Raw genomic sequence first — 14,475 nt, forward strand, 5'->3', positions numbered from 1 at the left:
GCCTATGTCTGCACCTTCTCCCATCTTTCCTTCTTATTTGTTTCTAAAAAGTAAATGAACACTCCACAAAACTCACTTTGTCCTATCCTGCAAATAATTTACTGAGTCCATAGGGACAACAGTCTTTCGGGGGACATAAAAGCTTCTCTGCCATAAGGTACAAATTTGTAAGTTGCTAACTTACAGTCTCATCCCAAAGGCTCCCTAACCATTCTACAAACGATATGCAAAGACTGATTCACCCACCCATAAAACAAAGCCACCTGGGGGGTGGAAAGTGGCAGCTGCTTAACAGCCAGAGAGGCCATTTATGGATCTGATACCCAAATAACACTGCAGGGAAACTGATAAAAAGGATGTAATTACCCAAACTACAATCTGGTCAGGACACTGGGATTTAATGATCATCCCATCACTTATAGCATTGGAAGATTTCCTGAGTTTTTCCAGACCCAATCTCGGCTGGGCAGCATATGGAAATGAACATATATTTAAACTCATTAAGCAGTTGGGCCATCTCCTACTGGTGAGATGAGAACCAATGACCTGCTCACCTTAAAAACATCCCACCCATGGGATGTGAAAAAAGACCTCATGGAGATCAGGCACCAATTCTAACCCAAGGCAAGCAAGGAACAATAGTTCTCAGATTGGCAGTTTTTACAGCAACCAAGAAAACTCATTATAGAGAAACTTGGAAACCCAACTAAAAGGCTAACCCCCCACATAGAACTTATTTAATCAAGTTTCTGAGGGCATCTTTTGGATGTCAATTGGGAATAGAGAAAGAGACGGCTTTGCTTTTTTAACAGCTCAAATGTTTATAAGGTTTTCTACGACACAATTCAAGGAGTAAAACCCACTCAATCTGTTACCTGATCTAACAAAAGAAAGCTCCCAACACTTCTTCCCATAACCAACCATCAAATCCTGCTGGTGTTACAGATTTCAGATAAGATCCAATGCAAGTGGATGCTTGGAAAAGAAAATCAGCAATTGGCTGACCAAGAGATGCCACCATGATGAGAACAACACTAGAAGGAAATGGCGACTGTTTCTTGGCATAATTTCTGAAAGTCCTAGCCACTCACCTTTCCAAAGTACACTGTTTTAGGTAATAATAAGGGTCACCTGATTACCAAGAACAGTCTGTGATTTTAGCAGCAGTTGGAGGAAAGGCAAGATGGATAAAAGCAAGGGTGTGCGTTCTAGCTCCTCTAGTTACTAATCGTGACATGTTAGGCATACTACTTAAGTTCAATTTCCTCATCTGTAAAATGGGGATATTTTCTTCCTTGGGGTTGCTTTGAGACTTAAATGAAGACATGTAAAATCCTTAGCACAGTATCTAGCATATGGTGAAGGCTCAATAGTTGGTAACTATATTCTTTTCTCCTTTGACATTTTTATCACATTCATAGGAAGTGCTTTGGGAAGGAAAAAAAGAGAAAGAAAGAAAAAGGAACAACTTGCAACTGGACATAATAAACAATTTTGTAATTTCTGGCAGACATCATGTTCAAATGGGCAGCAGTTGGGGAGTGAGTCACTTCATCTCAGGAGACGGGGCCGATGTAGAAGGCCAGGATATTAACACTGTGAAAATTGCTATTCTCCAGACACCTATTCTCCTTAGCACTATATACACGTTGTGCTGGTCCCGTTTTTAAACTGGAGGCAATCTACTTTCCAGCCACAAAACAGAATTACAAACTCAGTGAGCTGTCATGGAGTCATTCTAATAGGGTACTGCCTTTATTTGATCTAAATCATTCTGCACTTACCATTTTTCATTGCACTTCCTTAGGCTTTTTTTTTTCTGCCTCCTCTATCTCTTTCAATAAAATGTCTAAAATGGATTATTTGAGGCAAGGAAGAATTATTTTTTTATATTTACTCCATGGCATGTTTTCCATCACTTCCTTTCCTTAAGTCCAACACCTTATTTGCCTTCCCTGTGTTTAGCTGGGCACCCAGGTACCCTCCGCACCTTTCCAGAAAGGTTACAACCTACTGCGCTGGTCATGAGATTGATTATGGTGTAGCTGGAATGCTGCTCTCCAGAGCACACACCCTCTCACACTAGTTTGCATAAAATTTCACCAGCTTTTGGGTTTTGCTGTGTTCATCTGGAATTCCTCACGTTCCTGTCAAAAAAAAAAAACCTTCCTCCTCCATGGCCACCAGGCTTCCATAATGGTTCCTGGTGAGTGACTTAAATCAAGACCTGCAAAGCCCAGATAAATCATGCCCACCAGCTTGACCTCACCAAGTACATGAATTCTTCTGGGGCTTCTGACAGACTACAGATGCATACCTCACTCCAGAAATACAGTGTTCTCCAGTTCCTTCGCCATGTCCAATTTTTCAGGCTGACATTTCAGAGAGCCCTACTGAGCTGGGCCAGGTTTCACACTTAGAGAAGCCAAACCACTGCCTCAGAGTGGCCTGCATCCAGCAGAATGTCCTAAAAATATTCACTACGGATGATGGCGTTTTCCTATCACATATAACTCAGCTCTCTCTAACCCTCTTTAGCATTTTTCCTCCGCTATTTTTCTCATTGTTGTAATAAGGCCCCAGAGGCTACGACACATGTCAGAGATCAAAATGGCTACCACGCCAACCCCTCCAGATCACCAGTAAAACAGGTGAGGGTGATAAATTACGTATTTATCAGTCGCTGTAAACACCATCCATCAGTTCCTCTTAGACAATGAGAGCCATCAGCTCCTGGGATTTATAACACATTAACAATGCTCTGTATATTCTAGTCCCTCTATAAGTATTCCTTTCTTACAGCCTCCCCTTCTTCCATATCCCTCTGTATAAGAATACGCTCCAGATTTTGTTACTCATCACTTTCGACCTAGCTAGGAAGTACATCTAACATCACTAAGTAAAGATCCAGAAGTTCCAAAATGACAATCATCCCTCAGGCTGGCCCATTTCTCACAGCACTGCTACTTATTTAAGTGAAGAAAGTCAGGTGGCCTTGCAGCAGCTCCTGACTTCTGCGTTTAGTGAAGTCCCACTAGCTCCTGGTTATTCTGAAGCTATCTCCAGGGAGGCCCCTGGTCTTCCTTCAGTGGCTGCCTTCCCTTTCTGTGTGTTCTGCCTTTTGAGAGAAATCAAGTAAACACACCCATCCAAGTAGAAATCTCTCTGAGTTCTGCTCTTCCTCTCAAACACCTATACATCTGTCCCCAGTTAATTCAAGGGCAAAAAGAACTCCAGAATTAACATGAACAGGACCCTGCCTTCAATTGCAATTAAAATCAGGAAGAGTTCCCAGACCAACAGTGACATTTATATAAGTGGATTGCATTAAGGAAACCCAACATATAAAAGTCCAATCTTTCAAAACATGCATTAGGTCAGTGGTTCCCAATCCTGGCAAATCATCACATTCAACAGAGAATCCTTAAACACACACATACAAATTCCCAGGTCCTACCCCCAAGAGATTCTGATTCAGGGTGTTGAGAGTAAAGCCCAAAAATTTATTCTTTTTAAGAAGTCCCTAGATAATTCAAATAATAAGCTGGGTCTAGGAACCACCATATTAAAGGATATTTACTGACTTTATTAGAGGTTGTACTAAGTATTCCTTTAAACAGCTATATCATCTGCCCCATGCATTCAACATAGGATTTTTAGAATTTGGTTTATCAAAATAAACCCACATCATACCATTTACCAAAAGTATGTCTTCCACATCAAGCAAAGACCTCTAGAAGTAGCCACATGTAGGAAGATTATAGAAAGATAACTATCAACTAAGGGGCCCACATACCTCGTATTTCCTGTAGTTCACCAGCAATGCCAAGAGGACTACAGCATCATACCCATGCTCCCTACGGCTTGGGGGGTGGGAGAGTATCTGTAATAAGAACCAGAAATGTGTGAGAGTGCTAACTCCTAGTTCCTAGGAATGTAGAGAAGATTTAAGGAGGCAGTTTTCCCGAAAGAGAAAGAGGTAACAAGGGAAATGACCAACCTGTAAAATTGCTTCGAATATGCTGTTGATCATTACATACTCCAGGATAGTGTTCTGGCTGATGTTATCTGTCACCTGAATGCAATAGAAGGCTTTTTAAAGTCTACACTGAGATACTATGATATCACATATATCTCTCCTACCCTGCAATCTAAGAGAAACAAAAATTTTAAAGCATTCTGCTAGATACCTACTAGACCTTTCATAATCTCCCAAAGCCACCAGAGCTAAACAGATGCTAGACTAAAACAGACTCTAGACAGGTAGGAAATTAGCAAGTTAAATCTCCCTAAAATTTTGAACTTCTCACTGTTTCTCTCATACCCTCACACAAGCATTTGCTTAACAGCTTCTTGGGTTTCAATCCTCAACTGCACAGAAAGAAGTTTATGATCCAAGCCCTGGCTGGTGTAGCTCAGTGGATTGAGCACAGGCCTGTGAACCAGAGTACGCGGTTCGATTCCCAGTCAGGGCACATGCCTGGGTTGCAGGCCAGTTCCCAGCAGGGGATGCATGAGAGGCAACCATACATTGATATTTCTCTCCCTCTCTCCTTCCCTTCCCCTCTAAAGATAAATAAATAAAATCTTTAAGAAGAAGTTTATGATCCAGAAGTCTTTGAGTGGTGGCAGCAGAAGGGAACCACCTAAAATAAGTGAACAATACTTCACACCCCCCCCAACTAACAGGTACAGGCCAGCTTCATGCTATAAAATCTCAGTTAGAACAAATAAAAACATGCAGAATCACAAAGACTGTTTCCAAATGAGACCTGATGAGAAGGGAACTCTGATAATCCAAAAAAGTAGTTTTCCAGGGGTGGTACCTCCAAAGAAACAAATACCACACAGCCTGCATATGAAAAAGCCAGCAGTCGCTCCAGAGAGCAACTTCTAGGAAACGAAAACCCATGCAACTAACTTCCTCCTACACATCTGAATACAACAGAGTGATATAATGCCGCAGTAGCTAATCTGTTTTTCTCTTTTCCTTTCTAGCTTTGGGTTTAAGTATTCAAATAAGCTGGCCCCTGCCATCAATTAACACCCCTGACAAAGAAACACATAGATGAGTTACTTACAGTCACTAAACAAAGGAGAAGTTTCAGACATAAACTCTTCAGACTTTCAGAACCTTCTGCACAAAGCAATGAGTCCAAACTCTCCATCAAGTTCTGAGAAAGAAAATAGTTAAAAATGAAACCATATCAAACAATACCTGCACTGCATCTTTGCCCAGGTCTGGGTTTTGTGACGCAGGGTGATGTGAGTAGCACACAACGAAGCGAGCACATCACTCCCCGAGGCTCAGGCCTTACAAAGTTAGACGAAGAACAGGAAGACTTCTCAGTCTAACTAGTTCAGGGAAACTGCTCTGGAGCGACGGCACAGAACAACAGAATTCACTATTCCACCAAATGAATGTTTGTAGCCTGCCATCCTCATCTAAACCTTTCCATGAGGATGGCATTTTTAACAGGTCAATAATAATGGTTAAATTAAACAATAAGTGTATAAACTAAAAACAATAAATAAGCTAATAAACTTAAATTTAACAATTTAAAAAAATAAATAATTAAATTCAAGGTTAGTAATAACAGTTCAGTAACTAGATACAGTTCATTTTTGATCAAGAAAACATCACCTGAGGCAGGCACACTGAACAAATAATGAGACACTGCAACCTCCAGCTCTGACCCGCCACATGGCACACTGTGCGACAAAACTAGCTTGTGTCCGTCCTGGTCAATTCTACTGGACAATGTGACTGGGCTTTATCACTTGCACTAACAAACCAGCTGTGAGACCCAATGTAATCAAAAGATAAAACCCTTAGATATTACAATAGAAGTAAGAAGAAAAGAAATGTTTTACATTAAATGAAGGAAGAAAATGGAGAGCAGGGATTTAGCAGGCTGAAAGGTCAAGTGAAGGTTCAAAATAAGCTACTTCAGTTCAATTCCACAAATATGGGCTGAGGGTCTACTATATGCTACATATTGTGCTTTCAAAAATACAAGAAAAAATAAGCCCTGACTGGTGTAGCTCAGGGGATTGAGCGTGAGCCTGCGAACCAAAGGATCGAGGTTCAGTTCCCAGTCAGGGCGTGTGCCTGGGTTGTGGGCGAGTTCCCAGTCGGGGACTAAAGAGAGGCAACCATATATTGATGTTTCTCTCCCTCTCTCCTTCCCTTCCCCTCTAAAGATAAATAAATAAAATCTTTTAAAAAATGCAAGAAAAAATAAGACAATGACTCTTGCTCTCAAGGTGTTTTTAGTATAATGGGAGAGGAAAAAAAAGAAAATAGTTTTGATATAATGGTTACTATGACAGAAATATAAACAGAGGAAGAGAATTAGCTCAAATGTCACCTATTGTAGTACTCCTAAAGGGTGTATTGCATTTTGAAAAATAAGTAGAAGTTAATTAAAACTTGAGAAGAAAAGGAATTCTAGGCAGGCTTAGCATGATCAAAGACACATGAAGAATAGAAGAGCTCTGGGTACGAAGTTGGGATGCACAGTTTGTTATTGTGGAAGCCTTGTATAATGAGTGAGGCACAGTGGTAAGAGATGAGACTAGAGAAGTAACTACAGAGCAGGTCATGAAAGTTTTATAAGGCTAACTAGGGAGTTTGGTCTTTATCCTGTTAGTGATAGGAAACTAATGATGGGTTTTAAGCAGGAGAGATTTGAGTGTAAGATACAAACTCTCTGGTGTCAGTGTGGATGACAGATTTAAAGATGGTAAGCCTGGAGGAATGGAGACAAATGAGGACTAATCCATCAGTTTCCTGAAAACAGTTGCCATGTCTTATTTGCCTCTGTATCCCCAGTGCCTGGCACGCAGGACACTAACTAAGGTTTGTCAAAAGAATGAATGAAGACATCACTGTGGTAGTTCAAGTGAGATATAATGGGAACAGTGGCAGCAGGGGAAGAAAAGGTATGAGAAATATAAGCTGAGATAAAATTAGCTGAAGCTGGTGATCATCTGGATATGAAAAATGAGGGAAAGAGAGTTGAGGATGACTCCCAGGTTTTCGGCATTAGGGACTGAGAAGATGGGGGCCCCCCCCCCATTCTAATAGGGAATGAATGAGGAAGAATAGATGCTGAGAAAACAGTAAGTTTCATTCTGAATATCAAGCAAGAGATAATTAGGGATGTTTGAGGGGGTATATTCAGCAAGTGCTTACAGAGTACATATACAACTCTGAGACTCATGAGGGAGATGTTAAAGATAAAGTTAGAGACTTTAAAAAAAGATTTATTTATTTATTTTTAGAGCAAGGGTAATGGAGAGAGAAAAAGAAGAAGAGGAAACAATCAACATGAGAGAAAAACATCAATTGGTTGCATCTCACACACCCCCAACCGAGGACCTGGCCCTCAACCCAGGCATGTGCCCTGACCGAGAACCAAACTGGCAGTAACTTTCTGCTTTGCAGGACAACTCTCAACCGACTGAGCCACGCCAGTCAGGGCTGTAAAATACTTTTGTTCTTTTACTACAATCTAGGGAACTGTGTCAAAGAGTCCTTCCCAGGCCTCGGCCAGCAGGCAGAAGTCTCTCGTCCTCCTCTCATAACAGCCTCTGTGAATGTTCAGATCTGCTTTTCAATTAAAGACACAGTGACATGGTAGATGTCACAAGAAAGGTCGAACCAGTGGCCTTTTGGTTTGCGGGAAGATGCCCAACCCACTGAGCCACACCAGTCAGGGCTAAAGTTAGAGACATAATCAGCAGCACATCAGTACTTAGAATGATGAAAATGAATGAGAAATATGAGATTTTCCCATGATATATACATAAACTGTAAGGGCTTAAATTTAAAAAATGATTCCAAGTACTAAATCTTTGTGTATTCATAATTGTCTGTTCATAACTTTTAAAAATAACCCAATCACTATATGTATTCTTTGGCACAAAGATTTTTTTATTTTGAAATCTTTTCTTTAAGATTTTACTTCTTTATGTTAGAGAGAGGGAAAGGGAGGGAGAAAGAGAAAGAGAAACATCGATGTGTGGTTGCCTCTCACACACCCACCACTGGAGAACTGACCTGGCCTGCAACCCAGGCACGTGCCCTGACCGGGAATCCAACCCACAACTCTTGGTTCAAAGGCCAGTGCTCAATCACCACACCAGCCAGGGCAGATTTTTTATTTTATTTTTTAACATTTTACTTATTTTTAGAGAGAGGGGAAGGGAAGGAGACAGAATGGGAGAAAAACATGTCACATGCCCCCAACTGGGGACCCAGCCTGCAACCCAAGCATGTGCCATGACTAGGAATCGAACCAGTGACCTTCCAGTTTGCAGGCCAGGGCTCAATCCACTGAGCCATACCAGCCAGGGCAGATTTTTTTGAATATTTTATTTATTAATTTTCAGAGAGAGGGGAAGGGAAGGAGAGAGGGAGAGAAATATCAATGTGTGGTTACCTCTCATGTGTCCCCCACTGGGAACTGGCCTGCAACCTAGGCATTTGCCCTGACTGGGAATCAAACCGCGATCCTTTGCTTCATAGGCCTGTGCTCAATCCACTGAGCTACACCAGCCAGGGCAGATTTTTTATTTTAAATTTAGTGATGGACAGAAGACTAGTTCCTCAAAGTTCACCTTATGAACAATATGCATTCAAGATAGTGTCAAGATAAAGCAAATCTGCCCTGACTGGTGTGCCTCGATGTCATTCCACAAAGCAAAAGGTTACCAGTTCGATTCCTGGTCAGGGCACATGCCTAGATTATGGGCCAGGTCCCCAGTTGGGGGGTTGGGGGGAGTCAGCTGATAGATGCCTCTCTCACAGATTGATGTTCCCTCCCTCTCTTTCTCCCTCCCTTACCCTATATCTAAAAAATAAATAAATAAAATCTTTAAAATAATAAACAAAAAAACCCACTGCAAATATGATGCCTGGTAAGGGACTTATATCCAAACTATATAAAGAATTCTCACAACTCAACAACAATCAAAAAAAGAAAGTAACTCAACCTAGAAATTGGCAAAGGGTTTAAATAGCCTTTTCTCAAAACAAAGAAAAATATATACATATACGTACACACACACAAAGACAAAAACCAGCATGGGGGAGGATGTGGAGAAACTGGCCCCTCACACACTGTGGTGAAACTGTAAACTGGAACTGCAGCTTTGGAAAACAGTGTGGGAGTTCCTCAAAATGTTAAACGTAAGGGTACCACATGACCCAGCAATCCTATTCCTACATATATACTGAGGAGAACCGAAAACATATGTCCACACAAAAACTTATACACGACTGTTCATAGCAACATTATTCGTGAGTCAAAATGTTGAAACAGCCCAAATGTGCATCAACTGAAGAATGACTAAATAAAATGATGCAGTGTACTCATACAATGGAATACTAATCAACCATAAAGAATGAAGCACTGATTACATGCTACAACATGGGTGTACCTAGAAAACATGCTAAACGAAAGAAGCTAGAAACAAAGCACCATGTATGATCCCATTGATAAGAGAGTCCCAAACAGGGACACCCTTAGAGACACATCTGACTGAGAGCTGCCAGGCGCTAGAGAGAAGGCAGGATGGGGAAGGCTGGCTAATGGGTCCACGTTTCCTTTCAGGGGTGATGCTTTGAAATTAAAAGTGGTGATGGTTGTACAACTTCATGAATATATGAAAAAAGCACTAAATTATACATACCTTCAAAAGGGGGAATTATATATGTGAATTATTCATCAACAAAGCTGTTATTTTTTAAAAGTGTTAAACGGTAGAAATGAAAATTCTGAGAGACTTTGTGTTAAATAAGAACGCTTAAAGTTTAGAACTAAGGTTACCCTTGTATATTAATTTGTTATGTTTTATTTAAGTTCATAAATGTTTTTAAGACTGTATGATCATATGCTATAAACCATAAAATAAACTGCTCAGTCTTTATCCTGCCGAAAAAGGATGCCTCAACTCAAATTTGAATTTCAAATTTTCCTTTACTCAGAGAAACCAAATCTGTAAAATAAAAACATCCAAATTCAAAGCCAAATTCAATCTTCTATATCTCTTTGAGTCCAAATCTTCTAGTCCATCTAACTGTCTGCAGATGGTGCCCACACACATCTGTCAGCAGTGGCTGCACACAGGTACAGCTGCCACTCGCGCCTCACCTTCATGCACAGCTCCGCCTTGTCAAAGCCCATCAGCATGTTGATAATGTCAAACCCAGAGGTAGACTTATTCTTTTGATGTACTCCTCGGATGAGCGCGCACAAGGTCTGCAGAGACAAGAGAAGGGATTCTTCCTAGAGGAAGTCTCAAACCGAAGGGCACTGATCTGTAGCCTCACACTGCAACCTCACAACCTCCTCCAGGCACAGCTGAAATTCAAGTGCTCTAATGCTTGGGCTTCCAAAACTCGGTCAGAGTCTCAACATGTGCAAAATCCAGACATCGAAAGAGGAATAGCAACTAAAACTGCTGTCACCCTCTTTTTAAAACTGCACTGCAGACAAAGACAGGAAGGTGACATTCAAAAATAAAAAACAGTTCTTGAGTTTGTGTCATAGGATTGATGAAACTTTCCTTTATTTAAAATTAATTTTAGTATTTACATTATAGTTTATCATTTTATATATTTAATAACTACAAGTTATTTAAGTTCCTTTATGACAACAACCAATTGCTTCAAATCTTAAGTTCATTACACTCCACTACTCACCAGCTGTGCCTGGACAAATTAACTTTTCAGTGCCTCAGTTTTCTCACCTATCTCATCTCATTGGGATGTTGTGAGGACTAGGTGAATTAATACCATACAGGACTAAGAACAGTCCCTGGAACTCTGTTAAAGCCCCAATAATAGTACCTGGAACTTTGTTAATAACGTACTATATTTTTATTGGTTACCAGGCGCCTTAATGTCAATTTATTTCCACTGAACTGAAAATAGTTTACAACTCATGCCCCCACAGTGAGCCACTACGATTATAGGAAGTACAATTTCCAACTTTCATTTCAACTTTCAGTGAGCCCCCACAACTGTGATGCTCACAATGTGGAATTTACTGCACCAAAAGTTAATAAAGCCACAGGATAAATATAGTCCCTCTTTCTGGGGCATCAGCTCAAGAGGTAATTTCTACATTCTAGAGATGAGAAAACTGGAGCTCACAAAGTGATCTAACTAGTAAGTTAGAAATTTAAACCCCATCAACCAAAACTTCCAACAAAATCCTTTTTGCTGTCTATCACTGCCCTAAGTCTGTCAATCACTGACGTAGGTGCTCAGTGCTGGATTGGCTACCCTTGGAGCTACTAGTCAATGAACTTTAGAAACTCTGCCCATCATTCGTTCAGTAAAAATTTACTTCTAGACTCTATTTGTCAGGCACTGTTCTGCACACAAAGAACAAAGTACTGAATAAAACTATCAAAGTCTTTGTCCTCAGAAGCCTACAACAAGAGCTCAGTGGTTGGCACATAACAGTCAACCAAGAAATTATCACGCAATGAATCTTCCTGAGGATCATGCCACTTAGCATTAACAATAATGATTCTTAACGTTTTCAGAGTTATAGACCATTTCAAGAATCTGATGAAAGCCCTCTCTCCAGAAAGATTATACATGTACACATAAAGTATTACACATAATGTCAGGGAGTTAAGAACCCTCTGAACCCTCAGATTATGAACTCCTGAACTAGTAAGAACATTTTATATTAAGAATCTCCTCTGATTTTTGTTGTAGACTAAGCAAACTTGCCTCAGTTTCCTCCCTATCTCTTCCTTCCTCAAGTAATAATAAGAATTCTGTCAAACAATCTGCCTTGGCACTAGGTCAGATTATACAAATGGACAAGATTACTACTTTAAGAAATTTGTTTAACCAGGAATATGACTAGGCAAACATGCATAGATGTTTGATTACTTAAAGAAGTAAGAAAAAAAAACCCTCACACCTAAGGGCAATTCTAGGTTCCTCAGATCCCAACAGATGTGCTATAATTCCTTTCTTCTATCAAACAAGACTTCCCAGTTTCCCAGCCTTGTACCTGCAATGCATTGACAACTCGAATTGGATGCTCCTCTCCCAGGGCCTGAATGCAGTGCTGAAATAAGCAATTAATGTTGTCCTTGATCTTCATTAACTCCTCACCATCAAGAGATTCCAGCTTGCCTTCTAGGTACTCTAAATTCACCTACGAAGGAAACAATAAGGGCCTGAGTTCACTTTTAGTATAGCTCCTAGAACTCATGAGAAGGCAATCTCCATTACCAGGAAAATCCACAGATGCCACCAAATCTTACCTTCATGAGGAAGAGCTCCTCCCAAAATCGAGGGCTGCACTTACTGGGGTCCTCTGTCTGAAATCAGAAGATGAGATGGGTTCAATCACCAAATTATTAAGAATACATTTGAAAGGGTCACTATACATAATCAACCTTTCAAAATTAACTTTTAGCTTGGTCATTATAAACTACTATAACAGGAAACAATAGTAATTTGGGATTTTTTTCCTCCAAATGGAAGGCACTTTATATATATACATATATATCTACCTATGTATGTATATACGCATATTCCCTGAACCAAATGTTATTGTGGCTCAAAGAATCTCCCTCAAATCTTTCTCTTCTAGCAAGAAGTGAACCTAATCATCTGGGTAAGTCAGTCAAGTCATGATAAGTCCACACTGCATTTGTATGACGCTCAATTTTCAAAGCCAAGTCACATACATGAAATACAATGATCCAGCGAGCTGAGTGTGGTAGATATAACCATTATCCTCCTTTGAGGAAAGAGGGTCCACGAAGTTAAGTGACTTACACAACAAGTACAGGAGCCAGACCCAAATCATCTCAGTAATATCATGATGGCTTTACAACATCCTGTGTTGACTGCTTCTACCTGCCCTCACATACATATTTAGTCCCCTGTACAGAGTTTTTAATATGCTCTTTCCTCAGTTAAATTGGTCCAAAAAGTTAGCAAAATTATTGCACTAAAATCCAAAATTTCTTAACAATAATTTTCTTTTTTCTTTAAGATTTTATTTATTTATCTTCAGAGGGGAAGTGAAGGAGAGAGGGAGAGAATATCAATGTATGGTTGCCTCTCGTGGGTCTCCTGCTGGGAACTGGCCTGCAACCCAGGCATGTGCCCTGATTGAGAATCAAATCGCGATCCTCTGGTTCGCAGGCCCACACTCAATCCACTGAGCTACACCAGCCAGGGTCTTAACAATAATTTTCAAACAGAAATTCTAGAAAGTCAAAAGCTTCTGGTTAATGAATGAAATAAGAAAAAGATAATCCCCCGACCCTCACTTTACAGGCAAAGTAACGACAAAAATCAGTTGGTCAATTGTCTGCTATAATCTTAATTTAAGTTGACCTTTTAAAATTACTACCAAGAACTAATGTTTTCATTAGTTAAGAACTACTGTTCTAGTAAGAAAATATTATACTAGGAATCTCTTCTAAATTTTTAAGAGCATGACACAGAGAAGTAACATTTCTGGCCTTCTCGAAAGGTCCTCATTTAGCATCTTTCTCTCAAGTCCTACTTCCCAGGAGAGGTCACACTTTGACCCTCACACTTCTGTAATATCATTTTGTTGTCTATGTATGAAACTCAGGGGCCACATGGGAAGGGGGTGTGGGATTATGGTTAAAGAGGTGGGAGGATTAAGAAGTACAAATAGGTAGTTACAGAGTAACCATGGCCTAGTACAGTATAGGAAATGGAGTGGCCAAAGAACTGATATGCATGACCCATGGACATGAACAATGATGGGGACAACTGTAATAGCATAATCAATAAAATATAATTTAAAAAAATAATTTTAAGCCCCGGCTGGTGTGCTCAGTGGATTGAGCGCAGGTCTGCAAGCCGAAGGGTTGCCAGTTCGATTCCCAGTCAGGGCACATGCCTGGGTTGCAGGCCAGGTCCCCAGTATGGAGTGTGCTGGAGGCAACAACACATTGGTATTTCTCTCCCTCTCTTTCTCCCTCCCTTCCCCATCTCTCTAAAATAAATAAATAAAATCTTTAAAAAAAAATAATAATTTTTTTTCAAATGGAACTTGAGGAGCCAACAGAGCCGGCACTCCCCATTCTCAAAGCTCACTCAAGCAGGAATCATATGTATACCAAGCTAACTTCACATAGAAAGAGTCCTAATAGGAGCCTAGTATCTGGTCATTTTCTCTGTATAACCAGCTATACGAACCTGGGCAATTCTGTATTAATTTTTTGCATATCAAAGTCTGTCTTTAAGGCTTTGCCAAGAGTTAGATGTTTCATTTGACTGAATTATTTATCCTGGGCCATACTGCACAGCTGAACAAGGACTCTGGAGTCAGACCCTAGGGTACAAATCACCTTCTAGTTGTGCTCTCGTTTTCTGATTCATAACATGCCCTTTTACAAGGCACAAGTAAAAAACATGGCCCCCTTGCACCATTCTGATCAGAATTAAAG

The 14,475-nt window shown here is 40.3% G+C and overlaps 1 protein-coding gene across 3 annotated transcripts in view; it reads right to left on the minus strand.

Annotated features, from left to right (window-relative positions):
- ARMH3 (armadillo like helical domain containing 3) overlaps positions 1–14,475 on the minus strand; it is a 181,564-nt gene that overhangs the window by 148,867 nt on the left and 18,222 nt on the right. For all 3 annotated transcript variants that reach the window (XM_037159420.2, XM_037159422.2, XM_037159421.2), the window contains exons 3-8: positions 12,301–12,357; positions 12,045–12,191; positions 10,161–10,268; positions 5,082–5,174; positions 4,001–4,075; positions 3,797–3,883 (exon numbers count right to left, since the gene is read on the minus strand). In XM_037159420.2, the coding sequence (XP_037015315.1) occupies positions 3,797–3,883; positions 4,001–4,075; positions 5,082–5,174; positions 10,161–10,268; positions 12,045–12,191; positions 12,301–12,357 (567 nt within the window). The remainder of the gene's footprint in view (positions 1–3,796; positions 3,884–4,000; positions 4,076–5,081; positions 5,175–10,160; positions 10,269–12,044; positions 12,192–12,300; positions 12,358–14,475) is intronic.

Source organism: Artibeus jamaicensis, unplaced genomic scaffold (assembly GCF_021234435.1).
Source record: "Artibeus jamaicensis isolate MK-2021 breed Jamaican fruit bat unplaced genomic scaffold, CSHL_Jam_final contig_490, whole genome shotgun sequence".
NCBI classification, from domain to species: Eukaryota; Metazoa; Chordata; class Mammalia; order Chiroptera; family Phyllostomidae; genus Artibeus; species Artibeus jamaicensis.